The following is a 23,669-nucleotide window of genomic DNA, read 5'->3' as shown; positions in this document are numbered from 1 at the left end:
CTTAAAACGAAATACGGCGTTTTATGTTATTTCATGCCAATCAAAGTCGGAAGTCTGCCATGCTAATAAAAAAGCAATTGACCCCAGCAGCGAAGCTAATTAAATGAGATAAGATAATTAAATGCTTCTCAATATGTAATCAAAATGGAAGCTGTAAGTGTTTCACAATGAAGTATTTTTTCCTCTCTCCTCAGTGCTAGAAAGAACTGGAATGAGCCTAAACAGATGCACAAGAAATAGGCCAGACTCCAGAGAAACAAAACATGCTTTTGTGGGGGGAAACAGAGCTTTGTTTTATCTTGAGACAGAAGCCCCTCAAAGCTGACCACAAGTTGTGTTGAGAGCAGCTGTAGGTTAAGAGATAACATGCACAACAAGAAAAAGCACATATTTAGTACTAGACATAGGGAAACATCTTAATGTGACAACAGTCAATACATGTAAATGAAGTTTCCCACCCACACCAAAGGGACAGATATAAATGTGCATCTGTATCAGGGATGGGGAACCTGTGGATTTATAGATGTTGCAAGACTACAATTCCCATCATCCCTAGGGACCATGGATGCTGATAGCTGGGGCTGATGGGAGTCCAAAAGCAACATCCTAAACCACTAAGCCTCTTGGGCTTGCTGATCAGAAGGTTGGTGGTTCGAATCCCTGCAACGGGGTGAACTCCCGTTGCTCGGTCCCAGCTCCTGCCCACCTAGCAGTTTGAAAGCACGTCAAGTGCAAGTAGATAAATAGGTACTGCTCCGGCGGGAAGGTAAATGGCGTTTCCGTGTGCTGCTCTGGTTTCGCCAGAAGTGGCTTAGTCATGCAGGCCACATGACCCGGAAAAGCTGTCTGCGGACAAACGCTGGCTCCCTTGGCCTGTAAAGCAAGATGAGCACTGCAATCCCAGAGTCGTCTGCGACTGGACTTAACTGTCAGGGGTCCTTTACCTTTACCTTTTTAAAAGACTATTACCTGTTCGACATCTTAATCCTTTATTACTTACCAAACAAGCCAGCATAGAAAAATAAAATAAAGATGCAGTACTTTGCTATTCTAATGAGAATTATGCACCAGGTATCTTTATTGGCATGCCATGAGAGGCTATGAAGGCTGTATTACATGGGGTATGCATAAAATAACTCAAATCACAAAAGAAATAAAGGAATAAATAGCAAGGGATGTGGCTCAATTATTACAGTGGTACCTCGGGTTACATACACTTCAGGTTACATACGCTTCAGGTTACAGAATCCACTAGCCCAGAAATATTACCTCAGGTTAAGAACTTTGCTTCAGGATGAGAACAGAAATCGCATGCTGGCGGCGCGGCAGCAGCGGGAGGCCCCATTAGCTAAAGTGGTACCTCAGGTTAAGAACAATTTCAGGTTAAGAACTGACCTCTGGAACGAATTAAGTTCTTAACCCGAGGTACCACTGTACTTAAGTATGGGGAAAGTGGCTCAAAGCAATGTCTAGATAAGTGGAAATAAGAAGAATCAGAGCCATTGGACATCAATAAAATACTATTTTATACAAAAACAAAAATTCTACAAGCCTGGCAGTAGAAGCTCCAGGCAGTTAGCAAATCAGGTAAGACAAAAAAGGGGGAGGGTGAACATTATAAGCATTCTGAAATAGTTTGTCTCCTACTAGAGCTTTAATAACTCAGTAAAAAATAAATGTGATTGCACTGAAGCTCTATTGCAGTGTTGATGAGTGCATAAAAGTATCACAGCAGATTATTTATTTAAATTGAAAGGACCTGATTCAGATTTTTTCCCCATGATTGAAACATGCTGATGAGTCCAATACACAGTGGAGAGTTTATTTCCAGTGCAGTCAATTGGCTTAAATGCCAACCAATCACAGGATTATAGCCTAAACCACTAAGGAAACCGTTCAGCTGCGTAGCACTGTATGGGACGTTAGTCCAAATTGTGGTTTAAAAAAGTTGAGTTTGTATCTGATTTCCCCCAAGTTTTGCAAATATTTCAGACTAATTACTCTGAAATGAATGCAAAGTGATACCTCGTTTAGTAATATATCTTCTGGCAATTAAAAGCCCCTCGGCTTCTCTCTGCAATTAAAATGGCTGCAACTTGTTACAAAGGTCTCCAAGATCCCTTTACTAGCAATTATTGCAAAGAAAGAGAAAAAGATCAAGCTCGTTGCTATAATCTGTTCTCTATGGATCTACCAGGAGAACTTCTGTTTCTTTATTACCTAACCCTTTTGCATGTAATCTCATCATCATTATGCAATGACTCATTAAAATAATTTCTGCATGTCACCTGCTCTGCAATGTTCAAATCTTCTTATTTCCTTATTTTTTGGCTAAACTTACTTAAATCTATTCATTTTGTTCAGAACAAGAACAAACGAATACCTAAAAGGTTGAAATGCCACCACATTTTTGTGGCAAAAACTAAACTTTATTTCCAATGATTCAACCTATTATATGCAACTTGATGCACAGAGATTGACATGTCAGAATCAACATCAATATCTTTGGCAGCCTGAACATACAGCAAGAAAACGAACTTGCAGAAAAATATGCTAAGAAATCGTAGAGGTGTGCTGCAAATTGACCTAGTGCTATAGTGCTTTATTGTGTTGTTGTCTTATTGTGTGCTTCATTGCTGCAGCCTTACCACACTCATTGCCTTTTACAGAGGTAGCTTAGGAGGTACCTGTGCTTTTGTCCCATAACATTCCAGGAAGGTTAGACATTTACACACACACACACACACACACACATATATATATATATATAGAGAGAGAGAGAGAGAGAGAGAGAGAGAGAGATATGAGAAAGTCTGGGACAATCTGGTAAAAAAAGTCTGCCCTCCTTCTCTGAAACATCTGCACTGGTCACCAAGATATTTCGGAAACAATTACTGTGATGAATATTGCATAAGAAGCCCCAAATGGCTTAGGTAAAGGTAAAGGGAACCCTGACCATTAGGTCCAGTCATGACCAACTCTGGGGTTGCGACGCTCATCTCACTTTATTGGCTGAGGGAGCTGGCGTGCAGCTTCTGGGTCATGTGACCAGCATGACTAAGCCGCTTCTGGCAAACCAGAGCAGCACATGGAAACGCCGTTTACCTTCCTGCTGGAGCGGTACCTATTTATCTACTTGCACTTTGACGTGCTTTTGAACTGCTAGGTTGGCAGGAGCAGGGACCGAGCAATAGGAGCTCAGCCCGTCGCGGGGATTTGAACCACCAACCTTCTGATCGGCAAGTCCTAGGCTCTGTGGTTTAACCCACAGCACTACCCGCGTCCCTAAAAATGGCTTAGGTACAGGGCATCTAAAGTGCACCCCGTCCCGGTCACCAGTATCATCTCGCCCACACCATAAGATCTGATGAAGAGGCTGCCCTCTCATGACAAAGGCTTGGCACACTTTGCCACGAGCGTTTGCAGGGTTCGCAGCTTTAAAAAACAGAGCAAAGACGTATTAGGAAACTGTAGAGATTCCATTCTCAGAAATGATTGGAATTCCCAATGCAATCTGTGGCAAGGCTTGATCGACTTTCTCACAGCTGGAAACAAAAGATGCACACAGCCTTAATTGATTTACACTTTAAAATTAAAAAACAAAAACATAAATCCAAGATGTTTGCAAAATCCACACCCCTGCAAAAATGAATAATATAACCCACAGATCAGCAGATCAGCTCATATTAACCTCCAAACAAAGGGTTTGAAACAGCCAGGAAAGGGTCTGCTCAGACCCTGCAAAGCTGCTTCCTCTCTTGCTTTCCCCCCCAATTTTTTTTATTGATTTTCCAAATGTTTTTTAAACAAACAAACAAACACACAAACAAACATAAATCTCTACCGTATTTAAATCAAACTTAGTAACATTGTAAAGTGACTTCCTCGTATCCCCCTGGTTGAATTTCAGTGTATATCATTTTAACGGTTTTCCAAAACCACTACTCTTATAAAATTAACTTAATCACTTAACATCTTTTTGTTTTCCTTTCCTTTTTTTTTTTTTTTTAAAAATTTTTATTGGGTTTTCACTTTTTATATAGACAAAACCAACACACATAACACGAAGACAATTACAAACAAAACAACAAACATATATAATTCCCAAAAATCTTATTTTCTGACCCTGGTCCTTGACTTCCCCCCACCCCCTCCCTTGCATCCCTATTCCCAAATTTGTATCAGCAAATTGGCATTTCTTCCGTCTTAATATTAGTCCTTTTATAAAAAACAAAAATAAAATTTTCCCTAAGTTGGACCCCAGTTCTCTTCCCTCGATTTCTCATTTTTTCTTACATAATTTTCTTATTACTAAACCCCCTGGTCTTGAGTGTTGTTTAGATTTAATGCTTCCCTCCCTCCCATCCCCGCTATGCGTCCTTTCCCAAGACATGTCTAAAATAACAGTTTTTAGCCTGGGTTCCGCACATCCGAGGCTCTCAAATCCTTTCCAGTCCCTCTCCGCCGGTTTTGTTGGTAGTCCTTTTTGTCTGTCATCGAGTCTCGAAAGATTTCTTTAACAATCAGTCCAATCAGTCCATAGTCTCTTCCCATATTTAGAGGCAACTGCTGAGAAATCTCCAGTAGGTCAGAATCTTGATGATAGTCAAAGTTAAAGTCTATGTGTAGGCCCCAATTGTACTTCTTTGTTTCTATTTCCTGAATTCCATAAACTCCCAGGGCCTCCACTTTCGTCTTCTGTATCTTTCGTAGACTTACACTGGATTTACTCCAATAGTCTCCTTGCTTGTGTTCTCCAGATGCCGGCTTCTGGTTAGTATTTTCCCAGATAGCTTGTTCTCTTTCTTGTTTTGTCTTCTCCTCTTCTTTGTTTATTATTTCAAATTCAGCTGTGGGTACTTTCTCACTCAGGTCATCATCACATTCAGCAGAACTACTTGTTTCCAAATCCAAGGTCATCAACTGTTTACTCATAGCTGTAGTCTGCTCCTGTAATGTTCCCACCAGTGAAAACATCCTTTCGATTTCTCTCAGTATCTTTCCACCCACAGCCATTGTAATTCCACAGAATTCCCCCTAGAGGGAATCTGGTTGCTGAGTGTTCTTTCCTCCAACAATCCTCTGTCCTGTTATTGTTTCTTTGTTTCCCACAATTTTAGTTCAATTGTAACTCCTTTTAATCCGGAGAGGTCTTAAGTAGCAATTTTTCAGTATTAACAGTCCATTTGACAGCTTTGACAGCTGTCAAACTCTGCTCCTCTGTACAGGCTCCAAAACAGGTCGCTCCCGGGCCCGGGGGGGAGGGTTATTTGCCAAAAAACAAAGGCTCCTTCAACACTCCAATCTCCTAGTCAAATTTACTTTTCTAAATCTTGGAAATTACTGTCTTTTTGAAACTCACCCTTTACAGGGTGGGCGCTCCAGCTTAGCTCTTGTTTCGTTGCTCTGGATTGTCTGCAAGGGGGGGGGGGTGGGGACTTCCTTTTAGCACACCCCCCGGTCGTCTCAAATTCAAAAGGTAAAAATTTTAAAGTTCAGTTCCAAATTACTCACGGGTTCCTTTTTTCAGTCCAAATTTCAAGGAAGGAAGTCAGCGCTCTCCAGTTATGGCTCGCGGCTTCGCTCAGTGGCGGTAGCGATCGACTCTCAGTGCCGCGCCGTCCCCCGTATCCCCTCCGTAGCCTTTAAAAAGGCTCATTGCGAATCAGGGGGGGCGCTTGAGGCACCCGCCGAGTCCTCAGTCCGCAGGCTTCCGCGCCTGCGGTTTTTAAGGGTCCCCGTGTCGCCGGCACGGCTAAGACCCATCCACCGCTGAGCCGATTCCCTCCGGAGCTCGGAGGGAATCCGCCATTTCCAGATCGCGCCAACCCGGAAGTCCTTTTTGTTTTCCTTTCCAATTCAGTATTAAACATACTAATTCATCCCATTACCTGATTAAGTAATTTCGTTGTCCCCAAGAGGGGGCAATGACAATAAAGATATTATTTATTATTATTATTATTATTATTATTATTATTATTATTATTATTATTATTATTATTATTATTATTAAATCCTAAGCCTATCTGTTATTTGCAAGCTTCTCCAATTAATTTAACTTAACATATTTAACTAGAGCTGCTGCCTCTCTCAAAGCAGATAATACTGAATTGTATGAACCGCTACTATGACTTAGCAGGTTTGTGTGTCTCTTAAGTTAGTAGTAAACACCTGAGGCACAAGCAAACAAGTAGACTGAGAGCAACCAAAACTTATAAAGAATGTTTCCTCCTCTTTGCTTTCTTGTTTGTCCCCTCCCTTGTCAATAACTCTGTATTTGCTGATTTTATTTAGCAACTTTTAATGAGTTTTTAAAATATTTTGGCTTGACGATGCAATATGTGCTGATGGCCACTAGGCTATGCTAAAACATAACCCATCCAGCCAAACGAATTTTTCAGGTAATGTTACTTTCAAAGCTAGGCATTTCTTCCAAGTCAAGATGCACATATAGCATACATGCTAGAAGGAACCCGTTCTAAGAAGTATGTTTTCCCCCTTAAGTCCACACGGCCTTGTCTGCACTTTACATCTAAAGTAGCATCACTTTAAAAAGTCATGGCTCCCCCTAAAGATTCCTGGGAAATGTAGTTACAGATAGGTAGCCGTGTTGGTCTGCCATAGTCAAAAATAAAAAAATTCCTTCCAGTAGCACCTTAAAGACCAACTAAGTTAGTTCTTGGTATGAGCTTTCGTGTGCATGCACACTTCTTCAGATACACTGAAACAGAAGTTGCCAGATCCTTCTATATAGTGAGAAGGTGGGGAGGGGTATTACTCAGAAGGGTGGTGGGAATGGGTGATTGGCAGATAGCTGAGATGAGCCTGTTGACGACTCTTAACGACTGCAATAGGTCTTACAGGAAAAGGCAAGGGGTGAGAAGGTGAAAAATGGCTTAGTCATGTACAATGAGATAAGAATCCAATGTCTTTGTTCAGACCAGGTCTCTCCATGGTTTTAAGTTTGGTAATGAGTTGCAATTCAGCAGCTTCTCTTTCCAGTCTATTTCTGAAATTCCTTTGTAGTAAAACAGCTACTTTGAGATCTTGTATAGAATGTCCTGGACGACTCTTAACGACTGCAATAGGTCTTACAGGAAAAGGCAAGGGGTGAGAAGGTGAAAAATGGCTTAGTCATGTATAATGAGATAAGAATCCAATGTCTTTGTTCAGACCAGGTCTCTCCATGGTTTTAAGGGAAATGTAGTTTGTTGAGTGTGTGGAGAGTTGTTCAGAGTCCCCCCCCCCCAATAGAGCTGTAATTCTCACAGTGGTTTAACGCTCAATCCTCCCTTCTCAGGGAACTCTGGGAATTGTAGTTTGGTGAGGGGAACAGGGGTCTCCTTACAACTTCCAGCAACTTTAACAAATCCAGGGTTCTTTTGAGGAAGCCATGGCTTTTTAAAGCTGCATGGTAGTGTTTTATTATTATTATTATTATTATTATTATTATTATTATTATTATTAACAACTATATTTATATGTCACCTTTATCTTACAAGGATCTCAAGGTAGTTCTCCTCCCAATTTCATCCTCACAAAAACTCTGTGAGGTTGGTTACACTAAGAGCTGGTGACTGGCCCCAGGTCAGCCAGTGAGCTTTATGGCCAAGTGGGGATTTGAACCCTGCTCTCTCAGGTTCTAGTAAAGGTAAAGGGACCCCTGACCATTAGGTCCAGTCGTGACTGACTTTGGGGTTGCAGCGCTCATCTCGCTTTATTGGCTTCCGGGTACGGCTTCTGGGTCATGTGGCCAGCATGACTAAGCTGCTTCTGGCGAACCAGAGCAGCACACAGAAACGCCGTTTACCTACCCACCAGAGTGGTACCTATTTATCTACTTGCACTGTGTTGCTTTCGAACTGCTAGGTTGGCAGGGACCAAGCAATGGGAGCTCACCCCATCACGGGGATTCGAACCGCCGGACCTTCTGATCAGCAAGTCCTAGGCTCTGTGGTTTAACCCACAGCGCCACCCGCGCCCCTTACCAGGTTCTAGTACAACACCCTAAAAGTGTATATCCGGTCTCAGTTCTATGAGCAGCAGTCAAGAGCATGTAACACCATACATACTGTAGTTGACAATACCGTACATACAATACCACATTGTGAACTACCATAAATCCAAGGTTAACTCTGTTTTAAGCCACACACTGCACTTAATTGAAGTCACTTAACCTTAAGTGAGTTAAAACCAGTGTTTCTGCTTATCTGTTCAGTGGATGCATGTGCCCATGGATTAATATTATCAGTTAGTCCCAATGCATTTCAGACTTCTTCTGTATTTTAGATATCCAAGCTGTACTGATGCTCAACTGAGATTAAATGCCATCTTCCTGGCCGAAGCCAGGAGAATTGATGTAACAAAGTTGGCTTTCACAATCCACCCTTTGGGTCCCAAGCAGTTAGCTGAAATGGTTGAAACAGCAAATATTTTATTTCATCTCACTCCTTGCCCTTCCTCCCAAAGAAGTCCAGGGCTGTGAGCACCAGAGTGAGAAAACAAAACTACTGAAAATAAAAGCAGCATGTAAAAATGTGTCAAACAGCCACATACTCTCACAGCTAGAATAATGGAATTGTAGAGTTGGAAGGGACCCTGAGGATCATTCATAATGATGATGATGGTGATAATAATAATAATAATAATAATAATAATAATAATAATAATAATAATAATAATAAATATTTGTACCCTGCCCATCTGGCTGAGTTACCCCAGCCACTCTGGGCGGTTTCCAACAAAGATTAAAAATACATTAAAATGTCACACATTAAAAACTTCCCTGAAGACATTCCTTCAGATGTCTTCTGAATGTCAGGTAGTTGTTTATCTCTTTGACATCTGATGGGAGGGTGTTCCACAGGGCAGGCCCTCTGCCTGGTTCCCTGTAGCTTTGCTTCTCGCAATGAGGGAACTGCCAGAAGGCCCTCGGTGCTGGACCTCAGTGTCCGGGCAGAACGATGGGGGTGGAGACGCTCCTTCAAGTATACTGGGCTGAGGCCGTTTAGGGCTTCAAAGGTCAACACCAACACTTTGAATTGTGCTCGGAAACGTACTGGGAGCCAATGTAGGTCTTTCAAGAAGTGGGCTTGGCGGCTGCCCAATGTGGGAGCCAATGTAGGTCTTTCAAGATGTGGGCTTGGCGGCCGCCCCAGTCACCAGTCTAGCTGCCGCATTCTGGATTAGTTGTAGTTTCCGGGTAGCCCCACATAGAGTCCAACCCCCTGCAAAGCAGGAATATGCAGCTGCCTCATATGAAGATTGAACCTGCAACCTTGGCGTTATGAGAAATCGTGCTTTAACCAACTGAACTATCCATGCACTGGAACAGTATCTTTCAGTTGTCAAATGCATGGGTGAAAATGAGTGCTTTGAAGCTCCACCTGAAAGATATTAGAGGGGGACAAATGCACCTCGCCAGGGAGGGCATTTCACTAAAGGCAGCACCACTAATAGAGCCCTTTTTCCTGCTTGACTCTAGAGTCTGTGGTGGTTGATATTGCGGGCTGCACTGTTTTAGCTACCTGAGTCTCAAGCTGATTTGAGCTTTGTATTAACACACTGAATCGGGACTGGAAGCTCACGGGAAGCCGGTGCTCAGCTTTCAGAACACATGGTACCACCAGGCTGCCATACTTGCCAGCTTAACAGCCACATGCTCCACTAGCTGCGGCCTCTTCCAAGGGCAGCCCCGCAAAGAGAGCATTACAGTAGTCCAGATGGAAGGTCAACAGAGAATGGGCAACTAAGCCCAGGGCAACCCAGCCTAGAAACAGCTGTACCAGTGAACCACTGTAAGGCCAGCATAAACACTTCTAGCCATAGACATGTCAGGGTCTGACTGGATGAGGAAGAGGGGTGACCACCACCAGGGATGACACAAAGGAAGGAGACATGGACCCAGGACAGTGGGGACCAGTCTGCTGAAGGGACAAGTTGGGAGGTAGTAGAAGGAGGAGGTTCAAGTGAGCACAGAGAGGACGGAAGAAGGAAGCCATTCCAGGACAGGCCTGGGTGCCAAGAATCTTGTGTGAGCGCAGACCAGTGAAGAGGAGGCAGAAGCTACTTCTACAGGTGGACAGCTCCATTCCTGCTAGTTCTCCTCCTCCACTGATACTCAGAACATGAGGAGTCCTGCATATTGCTGACCAATGGGCCAGACAGGCCCAGAGAGGAAGCTCTTCCCGTCGCCGCAGTCTATGGCTGCTTGGGAGGAGTAGAGTTTGAGGGGCCTAGAGAGGGAAGGAGGGGCCAGACACCAGTTCCAGCAATGTCTTCAACTAGGGGAGACTAGTTCTGATGAGCTCTGTTGCGTTGTTGTTGTTGTTTTACTTTTGTGTGTAAAAGCTAGTTGCATTTTGTGTCTCAAGTCATACTCATGACCTGTGGATGACCTGCATTCTCCCGACAGCCCCCTGATAAGACGCCACTGGAGATGTTAGCTGACGGATGAGAGGACAAGATTTGATCCTGCCCTGGCTGTGTGATCCTGTTCTCCTGCTGCGAATTTCACAGAGTAGGTAGCAAGATTTAATCTCTGTTCATCAGGTGACGACTGGAAATTAAAGATTGGAGTGAGATTGGGGAATTAAAGGGAACGGGGTGGAGACAGACCTACAATTTTATTTTTTGTAATACAGTGCCTCCATTCCTTGAATCATTCCAGAAGGGCACCATGTTCTGTGGTGTTGAAAGTCACTGAGAGATCAAGGGAAAGCAACAGGGCCATACACATTCCTGTCTCTCCAAGGATAACCAGGGGGGCCAAGTGCTAAAACCAGCCTGGAACAAGAATGATACGCATCCAGATAATCTGCTTCTGGGCATACCTGCAGCTACCTGGTTAGCACACTCTCGATCATCTTACCAAGGAAGGTAATATTAGAACCTGGAAACTGATTTTCTAAAACCACTGGATATAGGGAGGTCCTCTTCAATAGGGGCAACAGTACTGTTCATGGACTGTAGGCAGAACAGTAACATCCTAATCATTTGAAACCGCTCCCCTCGCTTGGAGCTCAAAGATAGTATTTTTCATAAATTTTTAAAAATCCTGCCATAAATTATTTATACAGTGACCTTTTCGTTTTGGTACACAAGGAACGGTTTGTTCCTTCGCAGGCAGAGTTTTTTATTATTATTATTGCCGTTTGCCTGTGAAGGCATTCACACTTAACTGTGGGGAACAGCGTCGCTGAGGCTTTTTGTTCCCGTCAGAGCCGGGCCGTGGGCAGCAGGCTGAGATGAGCTGGGAGCCCGGCAGGTCCGTGTTTGGCACCGGTGAGGGAGGCTGGGGCAAAACTAGGAGGCAGGATGAAGGAACAAGGAGGGCACTGGAAGCAAACAGCAAATCAGGACTGAGCGGTAACCAAGAACATGGGGACACGCTGGAGTTTAGGAACAAGTAGTAGCGGGGTCTTTGTCCATGGAGTTTTCTTGGCAGGGATACTGGACATCACCATGCCAACAAAGGCCCATATAGTTAAAGCTATGGTTTTCCCAGTAGTGATGTATGGAAGTAAGAGCTGGACCATCAAGAAGGCTGATCACCAAAGAATTGATGCTTTTGAATTATGATGCTGGAGGAGACTCTTGAGAGTCCCATGGACTGCAAGAAGATCAAACCTATCCATTCTTAGGGAAATCAGCCCTGAGTGCTCACTGGAAGGACAGATCGTGAAGCTGAGGCCACCTCACGAGAAGAGAAGACTCCCAGGAAAAGACCCTGATGTTGGGAAAGATTGAGGGCACAAGGAGAAGGGGACGACAGAGGATGAGATGTTTGGACAGTGTGCTCAAAGCTACCAGAATGAGTTTGACCAAACTGTGGGAGGCAGTGAAAGACAGGAGTGCCTGGCGTGCTCTGGTCCATGGGGTCACGAAGAGTCAGACATGACTAAACAACAACAGTAGCAGGGTCTAACCACCTCTGCAGCTGAAACAGGGCTGAGACAGGCAGTGGAGAAACCATGGGCTGCACAGACACACTGGTAGGAACTCAAGGTTAATTTCACTGTTGCTGTCCATGAGCCCTGTCTATGTGTCAATGAGATATTAAGGAGCCTGGTCAAGCACAGAGCAGGCACACACAGGAGGCACAGAATGCAATTAGCTCTTTATTAACAGAAAATAACAGCAGAGTCCTCTGGTTCACCTTAACGCAGCTGAGACGTTGCTGAAACTGACCACTAGCTTCCCCCTCCTGCCTTCCACTCTGGACCAGTGGTTCTCAACCTTTTTTTTTGGCCATGCCCCGCCTAAGCATCTCTAAAATCCTGATGCATGCCCCCCCAGGGACACATAATTCTTCTCATTCAAAAAGTGAGCTCCTATTCATGTGGAGGAAGCCTAAAAGGCCATTCACTGTTAATAACTCATTCTCGAATTGCCCCCCTTAAAAATCAAATTGCCTCCCCGTTGGGAACCATAACTCTGGATCCTTCCCAAGCAGACAAAGGCTGGGTCGAGGGGGTGAGCTCCTCCTCTGGGCCATAGCTGTCAACTTACAGATTTGAAAATAAGGGACCAGCAGCCTCGAAAATAAGGGATCAGCAGCCAAAATAAGAGATCAACAATTACTTTGATAAAATACATATTTTGTTGCATGCAAATGGCTTTAGATACCTATTAGGTCCATAAATTACCATATAGCATATATTCAACACACACAAAAAAACAACAACACTTATTTAAGGGACATCATCAATAAGGGACAGCAGCGGGACATGGCGCTGGGATAAGGGACTGTCCCGCCAAATAAGGGACGCTTGACAGCTATGCTCTGGGCCTGTCCAGCCTGTTGCTCAGCAGCGTGGAGGACTCTCCTCAACTGGGCTGTCACAGGGGGAGGTGAGCCATCAGGAATGGGACTGTCCTGCTGCTGTGTAGCAGAGGGGCAACATCTGACTCTTCTTTGTCTGTCCTCACACTGTGACTCTCGGCCTCTAACCCTGTCCTGGAAGGTCCTACTTCTCCTGGCCCCTCCTTGATGACTCAACCCCCCTGCTTCTAGCACCTCTCAGTTCGCCCCTTCCGCAGACTGCTCTTCAGTGCCCCACCACCAGGATTTAAGTTGTCGTCTTCAGTGCCCTCCCTGGGGGGCTCTCGGGTGGGGAGCTCCCAACACTCTTCCTCATCCAGCCAGTTCCTGACGCTATACTACCATGGTGGCAAGCTGCTGGTGTTGGGAGGGTGGTGCCAAAGTTATATCCCACCACGCCAAATAACATTGCTCAGATGCAAAAAAAACCTAGCAAGTTAAAAAATGAAGGCTTTCCCACTCCTTCCTGGCCATAAAGCTCTAGCAGTGATCCTGGGGTGGGCAGAGTCAGTCTGGAAATTTCTTCCCTGAGAAAGTCGTTCAGTGGTTCACAACAAGGGGCAGCCACACACAGATTCCTTCAGCTCCTGACACGTTCAGCCCGGACACTGAGGTCCAGCTCCGAGGGCCTTTGGGCGGTTCCCTCACTGCGAGAAGTGAGGTTACAGGGAACCAGGCAGAGGGTAGTGGAGCCTGCCCTGTGGAACACCCACCCATCAGATGTCAAGGAAATAAACAACTATCTGACTTTTAGAAAACATCTGAAGGCAGTCCTGCTTAGGGAAGTTTTTAATGTTTGATGTTTTACCGCGTTTTAAATATTCTGTTGGGAGCCGCCCAAAAAGGCTGGGGAAACCCAGCCAGATGGGCAGGGTATAAATAAATTATTATTATTATTATTATTATTATTATTATTATTATTATTATTATTATTTACTACTACTATTGTTAGAGCAGGATCCATTGAGCTACTTTGAGTGGGCCCAAGAGCTGAGGCATGCCCAGTGCGATTTTTTATCCTGCCCCCGAACAGGGAGATTTTCCCGTCACCTTGCAATCTGATTTTTCCATGCCCCTTTCATTTCAAAAACTGGTTGCCAAGGCACTACAGTGGTACCTCGGGTTAAGTACTTAATTCGTTCCGGAGGTCCGTTCTTAACCTGAAACTGTTCTTAACCTGAAGCATCACCTATGCTCCTGCCGCGCCGCCGGAGCACAATTTCTGTTCTCATCCTGAAGCAAAGTTCTTAACCTGAAGCAATATTTCTGGGTTAGCGGAGTCTGTAACCTGAAGCGTATGTAACCCGAGGTACCACTGTATGGGCAACAGCCAGGGCCAGCCCCAGACATTGTGCTACTTGGGACAAAATACAAAATGGCACCATCTCTTCTGCCTGAGGCAACTGGAGACGGCCTGGCGAAGCCCCACTGTGCTAAAGGAGTGAGAAAGGAAAAAGGAGGCACAGATCTGCTGCCCCTTCGAACTGTCCTCAACCTGCCACCTGAGGTGATCCCGGGTATGCAAATAATCATCCGGTCAGACCTCACCTGGAGTACTGTGTCCAGTTCTGGGCACCACAGTTCAAGAAGGACACTGACAAACTGGAACGTGTCCAGAGGAGGGCAACCAAAATGGTCAAAGGCCTGGAAACGATGCCTTATGAGGAACGGCTAAGGGAGCTGGGCATGTTTAGCCTGGAGAAGAGGAGGTTAAGGGGTGATATGATAGCCATGTTCAAATATATAAAAGGATGTCACATAGAGGAGGGAGAAAGGTTGTTTTCTGCTGCTCCAGAGAAGCGGACATGGAGCAATGGATCCAAACTACAAGAAAGAAGATTCCACCTAAACATTAGGAAGAACTTCCTGACAGTAAGAGCTGTTCGACAGTGGAATTTGAAGCCAAGGAGTGTGGTGGAGTCTCCTTCTTTGGAGGTCTTTAAGCAGAGGCTTGACAACCATATGTCAGGAGTGCTCTGATGGTGTTTCCTGCTTGGCAGGGGGTTGGACTCGATGGCCCTTGTGGTCTATTCCAACTCTATGATTCTATGATTCTACTCTATGATTCTATGATCTTTTTAAACCAGTGGTTCCCAATTGGTGGTCCGCAGACCCATAAAGTTATAAAAACTTTCAGAAGTAGGGGGTCCATAGCTTGGCTTTTGAAAGAGGTCTGCAATACTTAGCTACTTGGGAACCAATGTTTTAGACTATTCACAGGGAATGAGGAATGGTGAGCAGATCTCAAACTCTTAGAAAATTACAATAGAAAATAACTGCATGTAGCAATTTTTTCATACACAAGAGACAGGAATATTTGATATTTAAAGGTTTTTTTTTTTTTAAAAAAAAACCTTTGATGGAAACCATAATGCCAAAATTCAAGAGCACGTCTTTTTAAAATCCAGCGAATATTCATTCTTGCATACATTAGTTTCCCCTGACGGCTTTTGATCCTCAAATGACTCTATTATACATTCAATTCAAGCCACAAGTTACTCTTTGTTTAAACAAAGCTTGCATTTCCTCTAGTCATACTTGCATTATTTCTTTAATTCCCCCCCACCCTTTGGATTATACAGTAGAAGAAAAAACAAACCAAACAAAAACTATGTGTCCACTAGAAACAGAATTAAAATTTTGCTGCTTGCAAAACTCACCCGCAATGCTTCATGTGTGCCGGTTTATCCATCCTCACTGCCAGCTTTATCTTCAAATCAGAGTCTTGGCTGTTTTTGGGGACGATCATTTTATGCAGCTCAGGTGACTTTGAGCTATTGGATGTTGGATACAATACTACCTGCGGAGAACACAATGAGAGCTGCTTATCACACTGAAAAACTTCTAACCAATTGACTTGTAAGCTCTGGCCAGTACAGAAGCTGATTCTGTCACTTTTCTCCTGCTTGAAAGGGGATTATAGAAGAAGCAAATCTTTAAAGACTTCAGCTTCATTTTAACACATCCAGCTTCAAAGCAGACAAGTTTATTTTCCAAAAAACATCACATTTTGGATCACTTTGATACCAAACCTGTTTCATTCATGAATTCAAAGCTTCAATGCGCCTGAAAAACAACCTTTCAAGCGATACAAACATTTTCAAGATGGGGCTATGCACTGTTTTCAAGTTATCCCCGCTATAAACAACAGGTTATACAAGATATAAAATGAAATTATGAGAGGGCATGGAGTATTTGTTTCACTTTGAAATTTTGTATAGAGTGCAGTTTCTAACATAGAGAAAATATTGTACAACATAGAGAATAATTAAAACACAATAATTAATAGTACCAGCCACAGTGAAACAGAGCAGCATACAACCCCCCCCATGTATTAAGGAGAAACACTACTATTATCCGCCCAATGGTCCAGAACACCAGGTGTGTTTTTGCTTGGTGACAGCACAACCAAAGATGTTGTCATTCGTGCTTTCAGAAGGAGACAGTTCCACAGTTGAGGTGCCACAACAGAGAAGGCCTTGCTCTCTGTCACCATTTATACTCACCAGCGCAGACACCTGCACAGTAGCAGACTCTATAGGAAAAACCCTCTTCTATTAAGTGCATCCTCTGAGGCATAATGTTGAACATTAATTCCCCAAAGCAAGCAGCTGCAGGATTGAGCAGCTTCTGTAGTCTTCATTCATTGTCATGAAACAGCAAATATAATAATAGTTTCTGGAGACAGTCCTGTAATTTCTTTATTTAAAATATTTTGTAGAATATTCTATTCCTTTTTTCCATATTAAAAATGACATTTGTTACTTAAAAGTTATATTCCAATTCAACAAAACTAGTCGCTCACCCAACACCGATGTGGAAAAATATCATTGATCTACATCAGGGGTAGGCAATCTAAGGTCCGGGGGCTGGATGCGGCCCAATTGCCTTCTAAATCCGACCCGTAGATGGTCCAGGAATCAGTGTGTTTTTACATGAGTAGAATGTGTCCTTTTATTTAAAATGCATCTCTGGGTTATTTATGGGGCCTGCCTGGTGTTTTTACATGAGTAGAATGTGTGCTTTTATTTAAAATACATCTCTGGGTTATTTGTGGGGCATAGGAATTCGTTCAATTCCCCCCCCCCCCCAAAAAAAAAATATAGTCCAGCCCACCACATGATCTGAGGGACAGTGGACTGGCTCATTGCTAAAAAAGTTTGCTGACCCCTGATCTACATCATGCCAAATATTAATTGCACAGCCTTAATACTGGCTGCTGAGGGTACGGATGGCTGAATTTTGCATTTTTCAATGGCTGAACTAGATGAAATGTGAGATTCGATCTACCATAATTAGATCTAAAGCCATTCCTCTGGCTGGCTTCAGGAGGTGCTCGCTGCTGTGGCACCCACCATTTTGCCTCAAAGGAAGGCCCCATATGATGTGTCTTGTGCCGTTGAACCAATCACACAACATTCATTCCCTACTAATAAATCTACAGCACTTAAAATATAAATCTGGGGACATTAAATGAAATCTGGGGAGATTCTGGGGAGGGAGTTTGTCCAGGGAAAGATTTGTAAGACTGTCCCCGGGAAACAGGGACATCTGGTAACCATATCCTAAGTGACTCTCTCTCCAGATTGCTGCTTTGGCTGTTGCTGCCCCCAAGCTTTTATCAACATAAAATCCAGACTGGGAGCCGTCCGTCTCCCACGGAAGTTCCCAGTTATGCTCTAATTCACTGTCATGTGGCAACTGAACATGTTTTGAAGCAATGCTTTCTCTGCCCTGCTCCGAATGCACACCTGCAGTGCTGCACAGCTTGACAAACCCCAGACCGACATTACTGCTTTAACACCACATTTGGAGACAATATGGCCAGAGGGGGAAAGAGGATATAGAGGTGTGAAGGTTTTCCAGAACACACGAACCATTTCAAAGAATGATTTTCACCTTAACACTTCTGTATCAGTTTTTGTCATTAAATGGCTTTGAGATGTTTCACAGGAAGCAAATTTATAAAAGGAACTAAGTAAGTAACGAAACGGCAATATTAAGATGAGGCATTAGGATGCGACACAAGGATTCTAACAAGTTCAAATGATTCTTTTTGCTTACGCTAACAGAATCCCAAGCAAGGCATTTCTTGAAGATTTCTCACTCATCTATAATAAATAAACCAGCGGATTTATTTCAGGTTGGTTTCCTCCCTTGCCCTCCCGCAACACCTTTCTTCTTTTTGGATTATACATTCCTAGCAAAGGACTTGTGAGTAATGGTGCGATTCTTTTCCTCTCAATTACGTCCAGCTCCTTATATCAAGAACGTGATAAACTTTGTGAATTGTTTCTCTGATTCCAAAGGCTGAGTCAGAGGAAACATCACCCACTCCTCAATATTTTTAAGATGAAAATCTGAAGCCCAAAAGATACATATAGTTATATGCTCTTTCAGTGCATGCACACCGTCCACATTTAAGGTGCATAATGATCTTTCCCCTTGAACTCAAGATTAGGAGGAATAAGTTCTTCAGGTCTGCAGCAGAAGCTGGATTTACCCATCACTGAATGGCCAGCTCCTGGGCCAATAACAAGGCCACCTCCATAGTTTTTTAGTTAAGCAGGGCTTTGATTGGCTGGCCCTGTGTTAGTCATTCATACACACACACACACACACACACACACACACACACACACACACTTTCTTTGCCATTTATGAAACTGCAATATCTCTGATTTTAGCTTTTCTGTTATTATATGTATGGGTAAGGGCTGATGTATTGGGACAATAATTTCTTAATTTTGCAAAAAAAAAAGTGGTTAAAATGGGTTTAAATATATTAATAAGTGATAGACAGAACAAAAAAGGTAAAACAATTGCAGATGAATCCAGAAATTGTATGAAGTTCATAGTACAATAAAGGTAATTCTACATTCACATTTCTGCCGAATTTCCTTCGTACCATGGCCAGTAAATAATGAATATTTCAAACCCTAACTAAAAAAATAATAATATAAGGTTTTCTCAATTGGACCACCCAGGTATGTTTTAGCTGCTTCAAGGTTGTCCAAATTTTCACCATTTAACAAGTTTAGAATGTAATGCATCTTTCATTTTTGTACAAGTCATGTTCTGTTACTAATAAGTTAACCAATGGGAATTAGTCTTCCTTTTAGGAATTCTAGGTGCCCAAATCCCAAAGGAGCAGAAAAGACTATTTATGTATGCCACCACGGCTGCACGGATGTTATTGGCCCAGAGATGGAAAGAAGATAAAGTCCCTACCAGAGGCAAATGGCAGATGAAGTTAATGGACTATGCTGAAATGGCTAAAATGACTGGAAGTCAGAAATCAGGAAGACCAAAATTTTAATAAGGAATGGGGAAAAATTGTAAATAGTTAAATTCGTTAGTAGGATTGGAATATCACTTGTAGTTTATGGTTGAATTCTGGACATAATGGAAGAGGTAAAGGATTTGGAGCATCATAAATGATGCTGGAAGAAATAATTAATAATAGAACCTGTTGGGTTTTTTTTTACTATTTATGTTTGATATATCTCTGTAAAAATTTAATTTGAAAAACCAACCAAATAAATAAATAAATTTGAAGGGGGAAAAATGATTTGGCTCTTTTAGACTTTCTCCCGCTGCCCTCATAACTATGCATAGCGAATGAATAAAAACTGTAGCGATATCTGCTGGCGATGCAACACGGGAAAAGGTACTATGATACATATATGGTGGAATTGTTTAAACATCAAACAATTTTGGGAAATAATATATAATGAAATGAAAAAAAAGTTTAGATACTCATTTAGGAAAACACCAGAAGGTTTTCTATTGGGAATAGTACCAGGAAGCCTAAAGGAAGAAGATAAGACCTTATATTTATACGCAACAGTAGCAGCAAGGCTATTGATTGCGAAAAACTGGAAAAGTGGTATAATACCGACAAAAACAGAGTGGCTTGCCAAATTATTGGAGTATTACAATATATCCAAAACAATGGAAGAAATTGGAAGGATTTCAAAAGAAAAGATAGATAGGGACTGGAAGGTGTTTAAAAGATACTTGCAAAATCATATCGAAAAATCAGAACTCCTATTAGAATAAACAAGTTCCGTTTCAAATACTGAAATATCAAATAAGATGGAAAACAATGTGTAATAGAAAAAGAAGTATGAAATTAGGGTAAAGGTGTGTGAAAGAAAGTAATAGAAGTGGAAAGAAATTGTAATTGAGTAGATTGGAAGTCAAACACAAAGGTGGGGTGAAGGGCTGGTGGATGGTGATGGGGAAAGGAACTATTTGTGGGATTGAATGTAAGTATGTTTGAACATTTTTAAGGATTGTATGAAATGTATGTTTGTATGCTTGTATATGTGTATTAATGATGAATTTAAATTAAATAAATAAATAAAGCTGTCAACTTACAGATTTGAAAATAAGGGACCAGCAGCCTTGAAAATAAGGGATCAGCAGCCAAAATAAGAGATTTTCCAAACACAGGTATGTTCAACTTCTGAGCCCCTCCGAGCCAAAGGCAGAAAGCCCAGCCAGCAGCCAAATGAAGCCTCAAGCGGTGGTTCCCACAGCGCAGCAACCCAGCAAAGGGGATGCAGCAAGGAAAACCACCGTCACCTCTCCGCTGGGAAGGGCTGAGCAAAAGCGAGTCCCCAGGCAACGTGGCCGATTTGATCAGCACAAGGCATGCAAGCTCCACCCCCCAGTCGTTCTTAGACTCCTTATTGGGTGAGCAACACAGCCAAGCAACACAGTTGGAGCCTCCCTGGCCGGCAGGGAGGGAGGGAGAAGAGCTGCTTCCTTTGAAACCTGGGAAATTAAAGGGACATCATCAATAAGGGAAAGCAGCGGGACACAGTGCTGGGATAAGGGACTTTCCCGCCAAATAAGGGACGGTTGACAGCTATGGTTTTGAGTCCCTCCTACTCTAGATACCAGCCCCAATTCCCTGCTGTACAAATATTTGCAAAGATTGATGGCCTTCGTTATTATCCCTCCTGTTCACTCTGCCCTATTAGTGCGTCAATACAGTACATCTCCTTCACCTTACCTCCTTTTTCTTACCACTACTTGCATTCACGATTACCATTCAGCCCACGCCAATTACTGAGCTAGAGACAGAAAGCAGAAGGAATAGCAGCATTTTCTCCTGGATCAAATTCAGGCAACCACAGCTTCCTCTTGACCTATACCTGCTCCAGCAGATTCAATAGACTGAACCTGAGAGCGGGCGGCGGGGTGGGGGGGGAAGCAAAAACGTCTACCATGGCTTATGTTTTCTTATCTCAACGTACAGGTTATAACCTCAATCTCCTTGAGATGAATGCCAGCCATCAGCTTCCATTCTCTAGCCGAGACACAAACTAAGCCACTAAGACAGAACGAGAGAGAGGGTCACAGGAGAAGACCAGCGAAAAAGAAATCTCGCTGAAGAGGCCACCACACTGGAAGATGAGCAGTACACTTTCCAAATGTCTACAGGGCTAGATATTTAGAGATATTCCGTAAAAACAGACACCACATATTCTGGTGACAGGCCTTGAAGCTTGCTGGAGCTCATTTTATGTTAGCATAGAATTTAGATGAGAGAAAGTGCTGGAATATGAAGGACCTGATTTAGAGAACGCCAGGGGCCTGTGGTGCTAGAGGCAAGGGAAGATATACTGGTCCGTCTCACAAGAATTACCACATTTTTCTCTCCATAAGATGCACCTGACCATAAGACGCACCTAGTTTTTAGAGGAGGAAAGGGGGAAAGCCCCTTTTTTTGAGGATCAGCTCAAAGTTGTTGAGCTTACTTTGCAAAGGGAAAAAAAATCCTGTTTTTATGGGGTTCAACTCACAGTTCTGCAGCTTCTTTAGGAAAGAAGGAAAGGGAGCCGTGTCTACAGTTTCCAGACAGATAATCTAATCAGCCAGTCGCTGGGGAAACAAACAGCCTCCATCTGCAGAACATTCAACAATGGAGGTGTGGGCAAGGGGGCAGGGCCAGAAAGGGAGCCAGCGATCGACCACACATTCGCTCCATAAGACGCACGACATTTCCCCTTACTTTTTAGGAGGAAAAACGTGTGTCTTGTGGAGCGAAAAATACAGTACTTGACCAGCTTGGATGAGCAAAAGTCGGCCATTCAAGGTCCTACACCCAGATTAAAACACTGCTGGAAATTTTGAACTTGTGGGATGAAAAAAATATAGGGTTTGGGGGCAGAGGTGGGTGGGGAAACACAACCTTCACTGTCCAATTTGGAAATAAGAGAAACGAAACAGCAATACCAGTTCCAACAAAGAAGAACACTTATAATAATGAAGAAGTTGGATCTGATTCTTCTTCTTCTTTTTAATGACAAGATGAGCCAACAAGTTATTTTAAGATTTCTACAAGCAATTATAGAACTGAGGCAGTATCTTCTCCATAAAAGATAATATGTTATACAAACTGCTTTAGGATTTGACGAGCAGCTAAGAAAGAATAATAAGTTTTTCTTTTCTTAATTGAATAATCACTAGAACAAGGATGAATTATCTTTATACTCAGATAGTCGCTGTAGTCAAACACCACCTGTTGCTCCCACATTGTATTCACTTGTGTGTTAAGCAAGTACAATGGCTGTCACTTTCAATTAGTAATCTTGAATATTTGATATTCAAAGGACAGAACATGACAAAAAAGGAATGAAATGAATCTTTGGGACTAGGAAATTAGCATTCCTGATTCAAACGCAAGAACACATTTTTAAAAATGGATTTCATACACAGATTACCTTTGCAACTGGCCTCTGTCAAACAAATCCTGATGTTTTTATGTACATGAAAGCTAGAATATGCACACAGTTTTAAAATCTCAGTCATTGCCAAGCAAATTAAACGTTAACTCTGTTCCCAACTCACCCCCACCATTGCCATTACAACTCAAAATTCCATACATTTCACTTGCACTATTCTATCAATGAAGGGTTAGCTACTTAAGTACCGGTATATATGTCTCACTCCTTTTCCCTGTTGACCAACTCACACATTCCTCATCAAGTCCTGACAGTTATGTGGCCAAAGCTCCTCTAGGTCAGATATTTGGGCTAAAAGCTTCTCAGCAATAAAAGCAGCAGACAATTCTAGAACCAATAAACCCTATTTAATGCCAGCATTAAAACTATAAACCTTATTGATCGTACAGTGTACCTTGGTTCTCAAACTTAATACGTTCCAGAAACCTGTTTCAAAACCAAAACATTCCAAAACCAAGGCATGTGTTCCCATAGAAAGTAATGCAAAATGGATTAATTCGCTTCAGACTTTTAAAAACAACCCCCCAAAACAGCAACTTGACATGAGTTTTACTATCTAACAAAACCATTGATTCATAAAATGAAAGCAATAATCAATGTACTGTACTATAAAATAAATAAGACAGTATTGTAGATGATAAAAATAAAAATTATTTTTTCATACCTGCACTGATGATAGTTATTGTTTGGATGGGGGGCTTTTATCCCTTTCTTCACACAATCATTTTTTAAAAAAATAATATTTATTAAGATTTTAGAAATAAACATAGAATTATACAATACAGTTCACACAAATAACAATTTAAAAAATAAAGAGAGGAATAAGACAAGAAGAAAATACACATAGAGAAAAAATTATATAGACAAGAGAGGGAAAAAACAATGATTAGATATGTAAAAAAAAGGAAAAACAAGCACAAAAAGTTTAAAATTAATTCCATCCTTCAATCCTCCTTTATCTCATTACCTTGATTCTTTGACCCCCTCACACCTCCCCTTTTGTATTCCCATTTCAAAAGTCCTTTCAGCAAATCCTTACCCTCTGTCATTTTTCATGACTCTGTGTCATCACCTATTGTAAATATATA

At 42.4% G+C, this 23,669-nt stretch overlaps 1 protein-coding gene across 16 annotated transcripts in view; it reads right to left on the bottom strand.

Annotated features, from left to right (window-relative positions):
• Positions 1 to 23,669, bottom strand: part of CADPS2 (calcium dependent secretion activator 2) — a 368,776-nt gene that overhangs the window by 157,517 nt on the left and 187,590 nt on the right. For all 16 annotated transcript variants that reach the window (XM_083463298.1, XM_083463307.1, XM_083463306.1 and 13 more), the window contains exon 8: positions 15,484 to 15,623. In XM_083463298.1, the coding sequence (XP_083319424.1) occupies positions 15,484 to 15,623 (140 nt within the window). The remainder of the gene's footprint in view (positions 1 to 15,483; positions 15,624 to 23,669) is intronic.

This window comes from Podarcis liolepis (assembly GCF_965112155.1).
Source record: "Podarcis liolepis genome assembly, chromosome: 10".
In the NCBI taxonomy this organism is placed as follows: domain Eukaryota; kingdom Metazoa; phylum Chordata; class Lepidosauria; order Squamata; family Lacertidae; genus Podarcis; species Podarcis liolepis.
The sequence above is the reverse complement of the archived record's forward strand: the minus strand, read 5'-3'. Positions and strand labels throughout refer to the sequence as shown.